This window comes from Dendrobates tinctorius, unplaced genomic scaffold, assembly GCF_039654945.1.
Source record: "Dendrobates tinctorius isolate UK_male_01 unplaced genomic scaffold, ASM3965494v1 ptg000003l, whole genome shotgun sequence".
In the NCBI taxonomy this organism is placed as follows: Eukaryota; Metazoa; Chordata; class Amphibia; order Anura; family Dendrobatidae; genus Dendrobates; species Dendrobates tinctorius.
In genome coordinates this window covers 19,700,446-19,714,769 of record NW_027361671.1, presented here as the reverse complement: position 1 = coordinate 19,714,769, position 14,324 = coordinate 19,700,446, and the positions used below count along the sequence as shown (strand labels likewise).

The 14,324-nt window shown below is 43.5% G+C and overlaps 1 protein-coding gene across 1 annotated transcript in view; it reads right to left on the bottom strand.

The window, feature by feature from the left end:
- Positions 1-14,324, bottom strand: part of ADGRV1 (adhesion G protein-coupled receptor V1) — a 732,030-nt gene that overhangs the window by 709,656 nt on the left and 8,050 nt on the right. The window contains exon 2 of the mRNA XM_073580638.1: positions 11,802-11,897. Coding sequence (XP_073436739.1) covers positions 11,802-11,841 — 40 coding nt within the window. The 5' untranslated portion in view covers positions 11,842-11,897. The remainder of the gene's footprint in view (positions 1-11,801; positions 11,898-14,324) is intronic.

Sequence of the window (14,324 nt, the reverse complement as noted above, 5' to 3'; positions counted from 1 at the left end):
TTATCCTCTCACACCACAATGACATACTAATAGGGAGTATAGATTGTGACCCCCAAGGGGGCGATATTCGTAAAGTGCTGCATAATATGTTGTGTGTTTTATAAACATTGTTAATATTAATATGCTATAATGGCCTCACTCAATAGTCTTCTGCAGCCACTCACAAAGATGGCCACGCACTGGACCTCATCTTCTCCCGCCTCTGCTCCCTATCTAACCTCTCTAACTCACCTCTACCTCTTTCTGACCACAACCTGCTTACATTCTCTTCCCTCTCCTCTCCAGGTCCACAATCCCCACCTCCACAAACTTGTACACCCTCGCAGAAAACTCAAACATCTCGATATACAGTAACTCTCTGAATCCCTTCTCCCTTACAGACATAAGTTCCTTACACAATGTGGACGCCGCTGCTGCTTTATATAACACCACAATAGCTGCAGCTCTTGAATCGGTCACCCCTCTTACACATACCAATGCTTGCAAAATAAACAGTCAACCCTGGCACACCAGCCTGACCAAAGAACTAAGGCAGGCTTCCAGGATTGCTGAGCGGAGATGGAAAAGATCACACTCCAATGAGCACTTCATTGCATTCAAACAGTCCCTCACTACTTTCAAAGCCACACTCATTGCAGCAAAACAAACCTACTTCTCATCTCTCATATCCTCTTGTCTCAAAACCCTAAACACCTATTCAACACCTTCAATTCTCTCCTCCGTCCCCCAACACGTCCTCCCTCTCCACTCATCTCAGCTGAAGACTTTGCCTCATTCTTCAAACAGAAGATTGATAACATCAGAGAATGCTTTGGCCTACAAACCCCACAATCATACTTCCTAACTAATCAGCCCTTCTCCTCCAAAACCAGCTTCTCCGCCATTATAGAACACCAACTTTCCGCCCTACTATCGAGAACACATCTCACCACCTATCCACTTGACCCGATCCCATCCCACTTCATTCCAAACCTCACCAGAGTCTTAATTTCAATTCTAACCCATCTCTTCAACCTATCACAAACAACTGGTGCTTTCCCATCATGCTTGAAACATGCCTCAATCACACCCATCCTCAAAAAGCCCTCTCTTGACACATCCTTTGAATCTAGCTATTGCCCATTATCACTTCTCCCCTTTGCCTCAAAACTACTGGAACATGTCCATTTCAATCTGTCCTCCCACCTCTCTTCCTACTCCCTCTTTGACCACTTACAATCTGGCTTCCAACCGCATTACTTCACTGAAACTGCCCTAACTAAAGTCAGCAATGACCTGCTGACTGCCAAAGCCAATTGACACTACTCTGTCCTCCTTCTCCTGGACCTGTCGTCTGTCTTTGATACAGTGGACCACTACTTATTACTACAGACCCTCTTGGCGTCACAGACTTGGCCCTATCTTGGATCATGTCATAAGTAACAGACCAGACATTCAGTGTCTCCCACTCACAAATCACCTTCTCACTTTGCTCCTATCTGTCGGCGTCCTGCAAGGTTCAGTCCTAGGGACCCAGCTCTTCTCCTTTTACATCTTTGGACTGGGACAGCTCATAGAATCTCACGGCTTACAGTATCACCTCTATGCTGATGGCACACAGATCTACCTCTCTGTACCAGATATCACCTCCCTACTAACCAAAATCCCACAATGCCTGCCCGCTATTTCATCCTTCTCTAGATTTCTAAAACTTAACATGGAGAAAACAGAATTCAACATCATTCCCCCATCTCACTCGACTCTCCCAACAAACCTATCCATTAAAGTAAATGGCTGCTCACTCTCCCCAGTCCCACAAGCTCGCTGCCTCGGGGTCCATGACTCTGATCTCTCCTTCAAGCCACATAGCCAAGCCTTTTTCAATTCCTGCCGACTTCAACTCAAAAACGTCTCCTGGATCCGTACATTCCTCAACCTAGAATCTGCAAAAACTCTAGTACATGCCATCATCTCCCACCTTGACTACTGCAGCCTCCTGCTCTGTGGCCTCCCCTCTAACACTCTCGCGCCCCTCCAATCTATCCTAAACTCTGCTGCCCGACTAATCCACCTATTCCCCCACTATTTACCGGCCTCTCCTCTCTGTCAATCCCTTCACTGGTTCCCCATTACCCAGAGACTCCAGTACAAAACAATAACCATGGCATACGAAGCCATCCACAACCTGTCTCCTCCATACATCTGCGACTTCGTCTCCCGGCAGCTACCAGCACGCAACCTTCGATCCTCACAAGATCTCCTTCTCTACTCTCCTCTTATCTCGTCTTCCCACAATCGCATACAAGCTTTCTCCCACGCATCCCCCCTCCTCTGTAACTCTCTACCCTAACATATCAGAGCTCTTGCCTACCGTGGAAACCTTCCAAAGGAACCTGAAGACCTACCTCTTCCGAAAGGCCTTCAACCTACAGTAACCACTGATCCACCAAACTACTACATGACCAGCTCTGCCCTCACCTATTGTATTCTCACCCAGCCCTTGTAGATTGTGAGCCCTCACCTGCAAGGTGCTCTCTCCTCCTGTACCAGTTGTGACTTGTATTGATTATTAAGATTATTGTACTTGTTTTTTATTATGTATACCCCGTTTCACAAGTAAAGCACCATGGAATAAATGGCGCTATAATAATAATATTAATAGTAAAGCAAACATTCAGGAAATGAACTGATTAAACGGCTCTAATACGCACACACTTGTGGTACTTGCATACAATGCTCTAAAACAATTTTGGCAGACACATATATTTTGCTTGGTCCTCATACTGATAGCCACACTGCTACAACAACAATAAGGGCCAGTTAAAGGGACTGTCAGCACAGGATGACTGTTCAAACTAAGTACTGCCGCTCTGTGCTTCATGGCAGCCAATCCTTTAAATACACCTTCCCACCTGCTTGTTTTCCCGCTATCTCCACCTCTTCCTTTTCTTTGATTGATATCTCTGGCTTCATAGAGCCAGAGGAGGGTGGAAACCAAGCAGGCGGGAAGATTGGTCATGCTTTAAAGCACCGAGCACCTGAACTTGGTTTGAACAGTCATTTTGTGCTGACACAGTTCCTTTAAAGCTCTGACGAAAGAGACTCATGACAGTTTGTCCCATAACTATTTCATTTCGCTCTTGGGTAAAACAGAACATAAGAAATCATTAAATAAATGTTCCTATGCCCCAGATATTACTCCGACATACTTCTCTTCTTTTGATTACCCTCTCAGAACAACCCCTCACGTATTTTTAGCAGAACGGTAGGTGGATCTGGGTGGTGGGACTGACCTGTTGATGGCCACATTAGTGGACAATGTAATATTTAGAAATATGACGACCCGACCACTACTACAGCGGCAGTGATCGAGATAACACTGTTCATGTTTCTATGTAACTTGTACTGTTTTGGTTTGTGACTTTTATTCCCCAATTCACCATGCTCTAGGTATGATGTTTTTCAGCAATGGTGTCTTTATATCTCTCACGTTTTTTTTCCCCACAATAATAACAAAACAAAATATGTGCACCAACATACATTAATTAGAAAAATCTTAAAAAATATTACAATAAAGCTAAACGCAACCCAAAAAAACATGTAAAAATGCCAGCATTTTTTTTACATCACTCTAGCTATCGACCACTTGCTGTGCTGAAAAGCTCCTGTTGTATTAGGTAAAACTGAAAACTTTAAATTATTTAATATTGACACCTGACTGCGGCTGATTGTAAAAGAATGCAACCCGCACAACAATGCAAAGCTGAAATATGGTAACATAATCCTGGTATGGGGTCAGATGAACTGCTCAGGTACTTTCTGACTGTCAGATACATGTCTGACTCTGATACACAGGACAGCATAACAGATGGGGCACATGACGGGATGCAGTCTGCAAATTGCAACATTCCTGGTTATCACCAAACATGACTAGCAGTATAATAAGGCAAATGTGAGCACACAATGAGATGAGATATAGCAGATCCCAAAAGGTCTAAATCTAATAATAATAACTTTCTTGAATACAGTTTTGTAAACACAAACAATATGTGACAGATCTCACCATGTACTTAGCAAACATTACAGTCACACTAGATTGCAGTAGTTTTATTATCATTTGTTTTATTTTGTGATGACTACACAGAATATATACTAGATGAAAGAAGTGGATACTGCAGAAGATGAATAACTGACAGCGCATGGCAATACTGTCGTAGAACTATCCTTCTCTTCCGCCGGAATAAGGGATTCCCTAGGCACTGAATATTGGGATGATCTGGAATTAGTGTTTGCACAGTAGTAATCCTTCCTGCAGTGGATCCTTACATCTACAGGGAAAAGTTACTGGGCGGACAGCTGAGATGGATCATGCCACTTACCTGAACCATGGGGCTGATATCATAGGCAGTCTAGGTGGGCGATGAGATGGGTCAGGGTGACATGTCTTGCTGTGTTGAGCTTCTTGAGTGTATCACATTATCAGTGTCTTACTCAGAGAAGATGGAGGAGGGAGGAGCTGTACTGCCTGCTACTAATCCATTCCAGACATCATCACCGAAAACTATCACTGCCCTCCTGCCCTGGGCACTGAGATCATCCTCACAGGTCATTTAGTCACAGTTTATGACACAGACTACGGCTATGCCACATCTCCGCACCGAGTATATACAAGTGTGACATATGGCAGATGGGAGTTGTAATGTGCAGTAACACAATCCTATATCTCCAGTGCGTAGGAATGGACATGATGACACACACAGGTTTATCATTACATCGCAGACTCAATTAGTTTTAAGCTTAGATGACTTGAAGATTTTCAGCTATTTAAGAATCACCTTCCCTAATTTGGATGTGTTGAGGTAAGTATCAAAATCTAAACCCAGGCTGAGGTGGAGAATAAACCCTGAGCAAGAAAAATGGTTGTGGATACCATATGACCTCTGGAAACTGGACCCTTCCTGACTCCCTATCGCTGCCACAGAGAAGAGGTAGTGATGCATGCACCTATGCCTCTGCACTAGGTATCAAAGACGTTTATGCTGTCATCCAATGGCTTAAAGGGGTATTATAACTAATAAAAATATATATAAATGTTCTTTCAATAGTAAGATAGATAACTGACAAATATAGGTCTATTATCACCAGGGCACTGATCCTCTTCATAGACATTGTGGTCCAGCATTCCTTTTTCTTTGCTTACAGTACTGTGCTTGACATACAGTTTGTACTGGGTGAGTCATAAAGGACGGACGTTTTTAAACTAATCATAAAATCGTTAAATATTTATTAAATATAAATGTATTCACAGATTTGGTTACGTATACTGACAAATATTTCACAAATTCAAGTGTGGAAAACAACATCTGCCATGTGGTGGCCATTATCAGTGATGCATTTCCAAAGGCGTTCTTGGAAGTTGGCATCAACACGTTCCAACACAACTCTGTCGATTTGGGCAACTTCCACTCGAACAGCTTCCTTCAGTTCTTGTAATGATCGAGGCTTAAGCTTGTATACACGTGATTTGAGGTGACCCCATAAGTAATAATCGCACATGGACAGGTCTGGGGACCTAGGAGGCCAATTAATATCGCCAAACCTGGAAATGATGCGACCAGGGAAGAGAGGGCGAAGAACGTTCATTGTTGCTCCGGCTGTGTGGGCCGTTGCCCCATCTTGTTGAAACCACACACTAGAGATGGGGATATGTTGCCGTTCTAACTCAGGAACAAAGAAGTTATTTATCATGGCGATATAACGTTGTGAGTTCACGGTAACAGTATTGCCATTATCGCCTTCGAAAAAGTACGGACCGATCACGCCATATTTGCCCATAGCGCACCACACCGTTACCTTAGGGCTGTGCAGCGGTCGTTCATGTAATTCTTTCGGATTTTCATAGGCCCAATAACGGCAGTTCTGCTGATTAACCATGCCATTGACATGGAAATGAGCTTCATCACTCATGAATAAAATAAGGTTGTCGTTTTGCTCAATAATTGCTTCCATCTCATGTGCGAACTTCAGTCGCGCTGCGTAATCCCCGCGCTCCAACTGTTGCACAATGGCCAATTTATAGGGGTGGAAATGCAGGTCTAAATGCAAAATACGCCTTACTGTACGATTACTGAGGGCAAGTTCTAAAGAATGTTTCCGAGCAGATCGACTCGGACTACGCAGCATGGCTTGCCTGACGCGTTCCACATTTTCAGGGGTACGTGCCGTTCGTGGAGCCCCCGGTGGTCGTTTGTTCATTAGTGTACCTCGTGTACGGAGTGCTTCAACCCAACGTAGGATAGTGTTACGAGCGGGAACAGCTTGATTTCTGTGAATATTGAAATGACGCCGAAACTCACGCTGAACGGCTGTGATACACTCATTATTCTTGACAAAACTGTCGTACGCAAAAACGCGATGTTCTATCATCCACGGCACCATAGCTTAAACTGAAACTAAAATAAAAACAATGCTTTCACCTCACAAACATAACCCCGCCTCCCGCACATCTCTACCTCCACCTGGTGGTGAGTTATAGCCACTTCAAATACATCCGTCCTTTATGACTCACCCGGTATATACAGTGCGGGAAAAAAGTATTTAGTCAGCCACCAATTGCGCAAGTTCTCCCACTTAAAAAGATGAGAGAGGCCTGTGATTGACATCATAGGTAGACCACAAGTATGAGAGTCAAAATGAGAAAACAAATCCAGAAAATCACCTTGTCTGAATTGGCAAGATTTTTTTGTAAATTATGGTGGAAAATATGTATTTGGTCACCTAAAAATATGCAAGACTTCTGGCTCTCACAGACCTGTAACTTCTTCTTTAGGAGACTCCTCTGTCCTCCACTCATTACCTGTAGTAATGACACCTGTTTGAACTTGTTAACAGTATAAATGACACTTGTCCACATTCCACAACTTCAAACAGTCACACTCCAAACTCCACTATGCTAAAGACCAAAAAGCTGTCGGATGACACCAGAAACAAAATTGTAGCCCTGCACCAGGCTGGGAAGACTGAATCTGCAATATGGAAGCAGTTTGGTGTGATGAAATCAACTGTGGGAGCACTAATAAGAAAATATAAGACATACAAGACCATTGATAATCTCCCTCGATATGGGGATCTATGCAAAATCTCACCCCGTGGGGTCAAAATGATTACAAGAACGGTGAGCAAAAATCCCTGAAACACAAGGGGGGACCTAGTGAATGACCTGCATAGAGCTGGGACCACCATAACAAAGGCGACCATCAGTAACACACTACGCGCCAGGGACTCAGATCCTGCAGTGCCAGACGTGTCTCCTGTTCAAGCCAATACATGTCCGGGCCTGTCTCAAATTTGCTAGAAAGCATTTGGATTATCCGGAAGAGTATTGGGAGTATGTCATATGCTCTGACGAAACCAAAGTAGAACTGTTTGGTAAAAACAAAACTCGCCATGTTTGAAGGAGACAGAATGTAGAGTTGCATCCTAAGAACATCATACCTACTGTGAAGCATGGGGGTGGTAACATCATGCTTTGAGGGTGTTTCTCTGCAAAGGGACCAGGACGACTGATTTGTGTACATGAAAGAATGAATGGGGCCATGAATCATGAGATTTTGAGTGCAAACCTCTTTCCATCAGCAAGGGCATTTAAGATGAAACGTGAATGGGTCTTTCAGCATGATAATGATCCCAAGCACACAGCTAGGTAAACGAAGGAGTGGCTTTGTAAGAAGCATATGAAGGTCATGGAGTGGCCTAGCCAGTCTCCAGATCTCCACCCCGTAGAAAAGCTTTGGAGGGATTTGAAAGTCCGTGTTGCCCAGCGACAGGCTCGAAACATCACTGCTCTAGAGGAGATCTGCCAACCTTGTGAAGACTTACAGAAAACGTTTGACCTCTGTCATTGCCAACAAAGGATATATAACAAAATATTGAGATGAACTTTTGTTAATGACCAAATACTTATTTTCCACCATAATTTGCAAAATAAATCTTGCCAAATCAGACAAGGTGATTTTCTGGATTTGTTTTCTCATTTTGACTCTCATAGTTGTAGTCTAGCTATCTTGTCAATTACAGGCCTCTCTCATCTTTTTAAGAGGGAGAGCTTGCACAATTGGTGGCTGACTACTTTTTTCCCCCACTGTATGTCAGGGCGTGAGTGCAGCAGCGCATGAAGGGGGATGGCTCACTGCTAAGTAAGACCAGTAGTCAGCCTATGCATTAAAGAATTGTATGGGCTTAGCTATTGAAAAAACAGCCAGCCAGCCCCCTTCACATACCGCTCCAACCATGTGCTGATGTAGTAAATACTGACCTGTGTGGAGCACAAAACCGAAACAAGGACCTGGGACTAGAGATACTATGGGATAGTAAAGGACATTAGTTAACTTAATATTTAAAGAGGAATTTCACAAAGTGTTTCATGTTGATCTAAAACACAAAAAGTAATAATGGGTGCAAAGTTGATTAAAACCTTTTTATTTTTTTTTATTTCACCTCTCCATTGCAGAAACGATAGCAATCAAAGTATTCGGGTGTGTGTTTTCTCCCCTTGTATGATGCTGACCAATCAAAAGAAGGCAGCAACACACTGGAGAAAGAACACACGGCAGCCTTATATTAGAGCAAGTTTCTCAGTGTGTGAGATATAACAACACTATTCTACTCTGCAGTCACTTTTACATTGTGTGTCCAATTCAACATGAAAAATGTGGAGAAAGGAGCTCTTTATTGTTTAAGGACAGAAATGGGGTTAATTAATCAATAATTAAATAAATTGTGTATGTAAAAAAATAATTTATGTAAAATGTAACACTAGTCAGCACCTCCTACCAAAGTGAATTAAATGGCCAATGATTGTAAAGTGATTATATAATATGGCAGCCCATTTACTGCAGATCCCTTTATATTTAATATCATATTGAAGGGAAGAAAAAATTTCTGATAATTTGATATCTAATTCAAATGTATAGGTTAATCATTGGTAAATTTATTTTATAAACTAGCTGAAGAGCCCGGGCATAGCAACTAACTGATGTCCCTCTCTCTCCCCCGCAGCCCCGCTCTCCACTCGCCTTCCCGCTCTCTCCCTCCGAAGCCCAGCTCTCCACTCACTGTCCTGCATTCTCCCTCAGCAGCCCCGCTCTCTATTCACCATCCCACTCTCTCCCTCTGCAGCCCCTACCTCCACTGGCCATCCCACTCTCTCCCTCAGCAGCCCCGCTCTCCATCCACCGTCACGCTCTCACCTTCCGCAGCCCTACTCTCTACTCATCATCCCGCATTCTCCCTCCACAGCCCCGCTCTCTCCCTCCACAGCCCCGCTCTCCACTCGCCGTCCCGCTCTGTCCCTTCGCAGCCCCACTCTCCACTCGCTGTCCCGCTCTCTCCCTCCGCAGCACCTGTCTCCACTGTCCGTTCTGCTCTCCATCAGCAGCCCTGCTCTCCACCCGTGTCCCGCTCTCTCCCTTAACAGCCCCGCTTTCCACCCGCCATCACGCTCCCCCCTTCCGCAGCCTCGGTCTCCACCCGCCATCCTGCTCTCTCCCTCTGCAGCCCTACTCTCCATGCGCTTTCCAGTTCTATCCCTCCGCAGCCCCGCTGTCCATCCGTGTCCCGCTTTGCCTCCACAGCCCTGCTCTCTCCCTCCACAGCCACTCTCTCTCCCTCCACAGCCCCGCTTTCCATGCGCCGTCCCGCTTTATCCCTCCGCAGCCCACCTCTCTCCATCCACAGCCCTGCTCTCCCTCCACAGCCCCGCTTTGCACGTACCGTCCCGCTCTATCCCTCCGAAGCCCTGCTCTCCTTCCGTGTCCGCTTTCTCCCTCGCAGCTCCGCTCTCCACTCACCTCCCACACTTTCCCTCTGCAACCCTGCTCTCCAGCCACCAGTGGGAGGGGCTATGTGGAGTGGGCATGGCTTGATACATACACAGATACACACACACACACATATACAGTGGGGCAAAAAAGTATTTAGTCAGTCAGCAATAGTGCAAGTTCCACCACTTAAAAAGATGAGAGGCGTCTGTAATTTACATCATAGGTAGACCTCAACTATGGGAGACAAACTAAGAAAAAAAAATCCAGAAAATCACATTGTCTGTTTTTTTTTCATTTTATTTGCATATTATGGTGGAAAATTTTGTTTCTGACCAAATACTTATTTGCATATTATGGTGGAAAATAAGTATTTGGTCAGAAACAAAATTTCATCTCAATACTTTGTGATATATCCTTTGTTGGCAATGACAGAGGTCAAACGTTTTCTGTAAGTCTTCACAAGGATGCCACACACTGTTGTTGGTATGTTGGCCCATTCCTCCATGCAGATCTCCTCTAGAGCAGTGATGTTTTTGGCTTTTCGCTTGGCAACACGGACTTTCAACTCCCTCCAAAGGTTTTCTATAGGGTTGAGATCTGGAGACTGGCTAGGCCACTCCAGGACCTTGAAATGCTTCTTACGAAGCCACTCCTTCGTTGCCCTGGCGGTGTGCTTTGGATCATTGTCATGTTGAAAGACCCAGCCACGTTTCATCTTCAATGCCCTTGCTGATGGAAGGAGGTTTGCACTCAAAATCTCACGATACATGGCCCCAATCATTCTTTCATGTACCCGGATCAGTCATCCTGGCCCCTTTGCAGAGAAACAGCCCCAAAGCATGTTTCCACCACCATGCTTTACAGTAGGTATGGTGTTTGATGGATGCAACTCAGTATTCTTTTTCCTCCAAACACGACAAGTTGTGTTTCTACCAAACAGTTCCAGTTTGGTTTCATCAGACCATAGGACATTCTCCCAAAACTCCTCTGGATCATCCAAATGCTCTCTAGCAAACTTCAGACGGGCCCGGACATGTACAGGCTTAAGCAGTGGGACACGTCTGGCACTGCAGGATCTGAGTCCATGGTGGCGTAGTGTGTTACTTATGGTAGGCCTTGTTACATTGGTCCCAGCTCTCTGCAGTTCATTCACTAGGTCCCCCCGCGTGGTTCTGGGATTTTTGCTCACCGTTCTTGTGATCATTCTGACCCCACGGGGTGGGATTTTGCGTGGAGCACCAGATCGAGGGAGATTATCCGTGGTCTTGTATGTCTTCCATTTTCTAATTATTGCTCCCACAGTTGATTTCTTCACTCCAAGCTGGTTGGCTATTGCAGATTCAGTCTTCCCAGCCTGGTGCAGGGCTACAATTTTGTTTCTGGTGTCCTTTGACAGCTCTTTGGTCTTCACCATAGTGGAGTTTGGAGTCAGACTGTTTGAGGGTGTGCACAGGTGTCTTTTTATACTGATAACAACTTTAAACAGGTGCCATTACTACAGGTAATGAGTGGAGGAAAGAGGAGACTCTTAAACAAGAAGTTACAGGTCTGTGAGAGCCAGAAATCTTGATTGCTTGTTTCTGACCAAATACTTATTTTCCACCATAATATGCAAATAAAATGAAAAAAAAACAGACAATGTGATTTTCTGGATTTTTTTTTCTCAGTTTGTCTCCCATAGTTGAGGTCTACCTATGATGTAAATTACAGACGCCTCTCATCTTTTTAAGTGGTGGAACTTGCACTATTGATGACTGACTAAATACTTTTTTGCCCCACTGTAAATACACTCAGCTTTATATATATATATATATTGTTGCATTCTATGCTACATCCACTTTAAATATTATCAATACTTCTTGTAAAATTCAAAGAATTAAACCGGTCAGATGTTTTGTTACTTGCTGTTATTGCACAACATTCAACTTATGCCTTGCACAACATTCAATTTATACCAAAATTGTATAATGTGTCTCAAACCAAAGCTATGTGGTACAACACCTGTGCCTCTTTGTAGATACAGATGTGACTCTCTTCCCATGGTCCTCTTCACATCTAAGAACTGAACCTTCTTCAGGTAGCTTACATTGCACAATGCTGAAAAGAGAACATGAAAACAAATGCTATAAATTGTGCAAAATATAATAAAAATAAATAATGTAATAACAATAATGAATACTCAAGGACATTTTCTGAAATCATTTTCTGTATTTACCAGAATTTGCCTTTGCCTCATTCAAGACAACACATTATTTTCTAAGAACTGTTCCTACACATACAAGAGTCTAGAATTAGCTTTCTGCATAATAAAAGTTCACTAAAATTCCTTTAATTTGGCATTAAAAAAACTTAATATGTAACATTTTCAGCAAAGCTAAACTTTTAGGGTTTGATAAGTCTGCTTGCTATAGGTCAAGTGCTTTGTGCATACTTATTGAAAATATCACCCTACATTGGTATGTTTTTCCAAGAAAAAGACCCTAAGAAGGACAACCTCAGATATTAGGCACAAACATATTCTTATTCTGTTGTCTCTCAAGTAATACTCAAGGAATCTCCTCATTTTACAATACTTAAAGGCTAAAATTTAACATAGAAATAGGTGCAAACTTCATTCCTTCATTTTCAGACCTGATATGCAGTTTGCAACCTGATCTAGAGGGGCTTCTCACTAAATTAGAATATCATCGAAAAAGATAATTTATTTCAGTTCTTCAATACAAAAAACTCATATTATATAGAGTCATTACAAACAGTGATCTATTTCAAGTGTTTATTTCTGTTAATATTGATTATGGCTTACAGCCAATGAAAACCCAAAAGTCATTATCTTCGTAAATTGGATTAAGAAAAAACACCTGCAAAGGCTTCCTAAGTATTTAAAAATGTCCCTGATTCTGTTTCTGTAGCTCCACAATCATAGGGAAGACTGCTGACTTGACAGATATCCAGAAGGCAGTCTTTGACACACTCCACAAGGAGGGTAAGCCACAAAAGGTCATTGCTAAAGACGCTGGCTGTTCACAGAGTGCTGTATCAAAGCATATTAATGGAATGTTGAGTGGAAGGAAAAAGTGTGGTAGAAAAAAGTGCACAAGCAACTGGCATAACCATAGCCTTGAAAGGCTTGTTAAGAAAAGGCCATTCAAAAATTTGGGGGAGATTCTCAAGGAGTGGACTGCGGCTGGAGTCATTGCTTCAAGAGCCACCACACACAGACGTATACAGGACATGGGCTACAAGTGTCGCATTCCTTGTGTCAAGCTACTCATGACCAATAGACAACGCCAGAAGTGTCTTACCTGGGCCAACGAGAAAAAGAACTGGACTGTTGCTCAGTGGTCCAAGGTTTTGTATTCAGATGAAAGTAAATTTTACATTTCATTTGGAAATCAAGGTCCCAGAGTCTGGAGGAAGAGTAGAGAGGCACACAATCCAAGCTGCTTGAGGTCTAGTGTGAAGTTTAAACAATCAGTGTTTGTTTGGGGAATAATGTCATCTGCTGGTGTAGGTCCACTGTGTTTTATCAAGACCAAAGTCAGTGCAGCCATCTACTGGGAGATTTTAGAGCATTTCATGCTTCCCTCTGCAGACAAGCTTTTTGAATATGGAAATCTCATTTTCCTGCAGGACTTGGCACCTGTCCACACTGCCAAAAGATCCCAATACCTGGTTTAAAAATAACAGTATCACCGTGCTAGATTGGCCAGCAAACTCGCCTGACCTTAACCCCATAGAGAATCTATGGGGTATTGTCAAGAGGAAGATGAGAGACACCAGACTGTTATGATTCAGTCACCGAGGAGGATTACCGGGGAATTAGCTAAGCAACCAGGAAACCAGAAAGGTTGGTAACTTAGCGGATTGCAGACCACTAAAACCTAACAACACAACTAGCATTAGCCATGGGACGTGCCTACGATGCCCTAGACGCCTCGGCACAGCCAAAGAGTTAACTAAGCCTAAAGCAAGAAAGGGGAAAGCTCAACTGCCCCGGAGTAGAACCCCAAAGGAATAGACAGCCCCCAAACATATATTGACGGTGAGACCAGATGAGGCACAAACGCAGGCAGAAAATAGAGTGAGCAAATGATGGGGCCCAAACTGTCTAAATAGGACAGGACAGGAAAGCTACTGTCTGCAATCACGCAAAAACCCTAAAAAATCAAACACATCTGATATACAAAAACACTGAGGCCACAGGACCTCTCCCCCACTAGATCAGCATTCTGGTGTGAACTGGAAGCAAAGCAAAAGATACTAATATAGCAGGGGATTAGCAATACTGAACAGACTGACATAAGCTGTGACATATGAGCAGGGTCCAGCACCAATTCCAGCAGGGAATAATACTGAACCCACACAGCAAAGCAGAAAGCAGAGAAAGGCAAAAACTATATCAAATGCAAAAAGATTCCAGCAAACAAATAACTTATCTGAATGATGAAAGACCAAGGAGGGGAAAAGCAGACTTCACAATGCACAGGAAGAAAACCAAATCACCAGCAGAAACTGAGGGAAGCT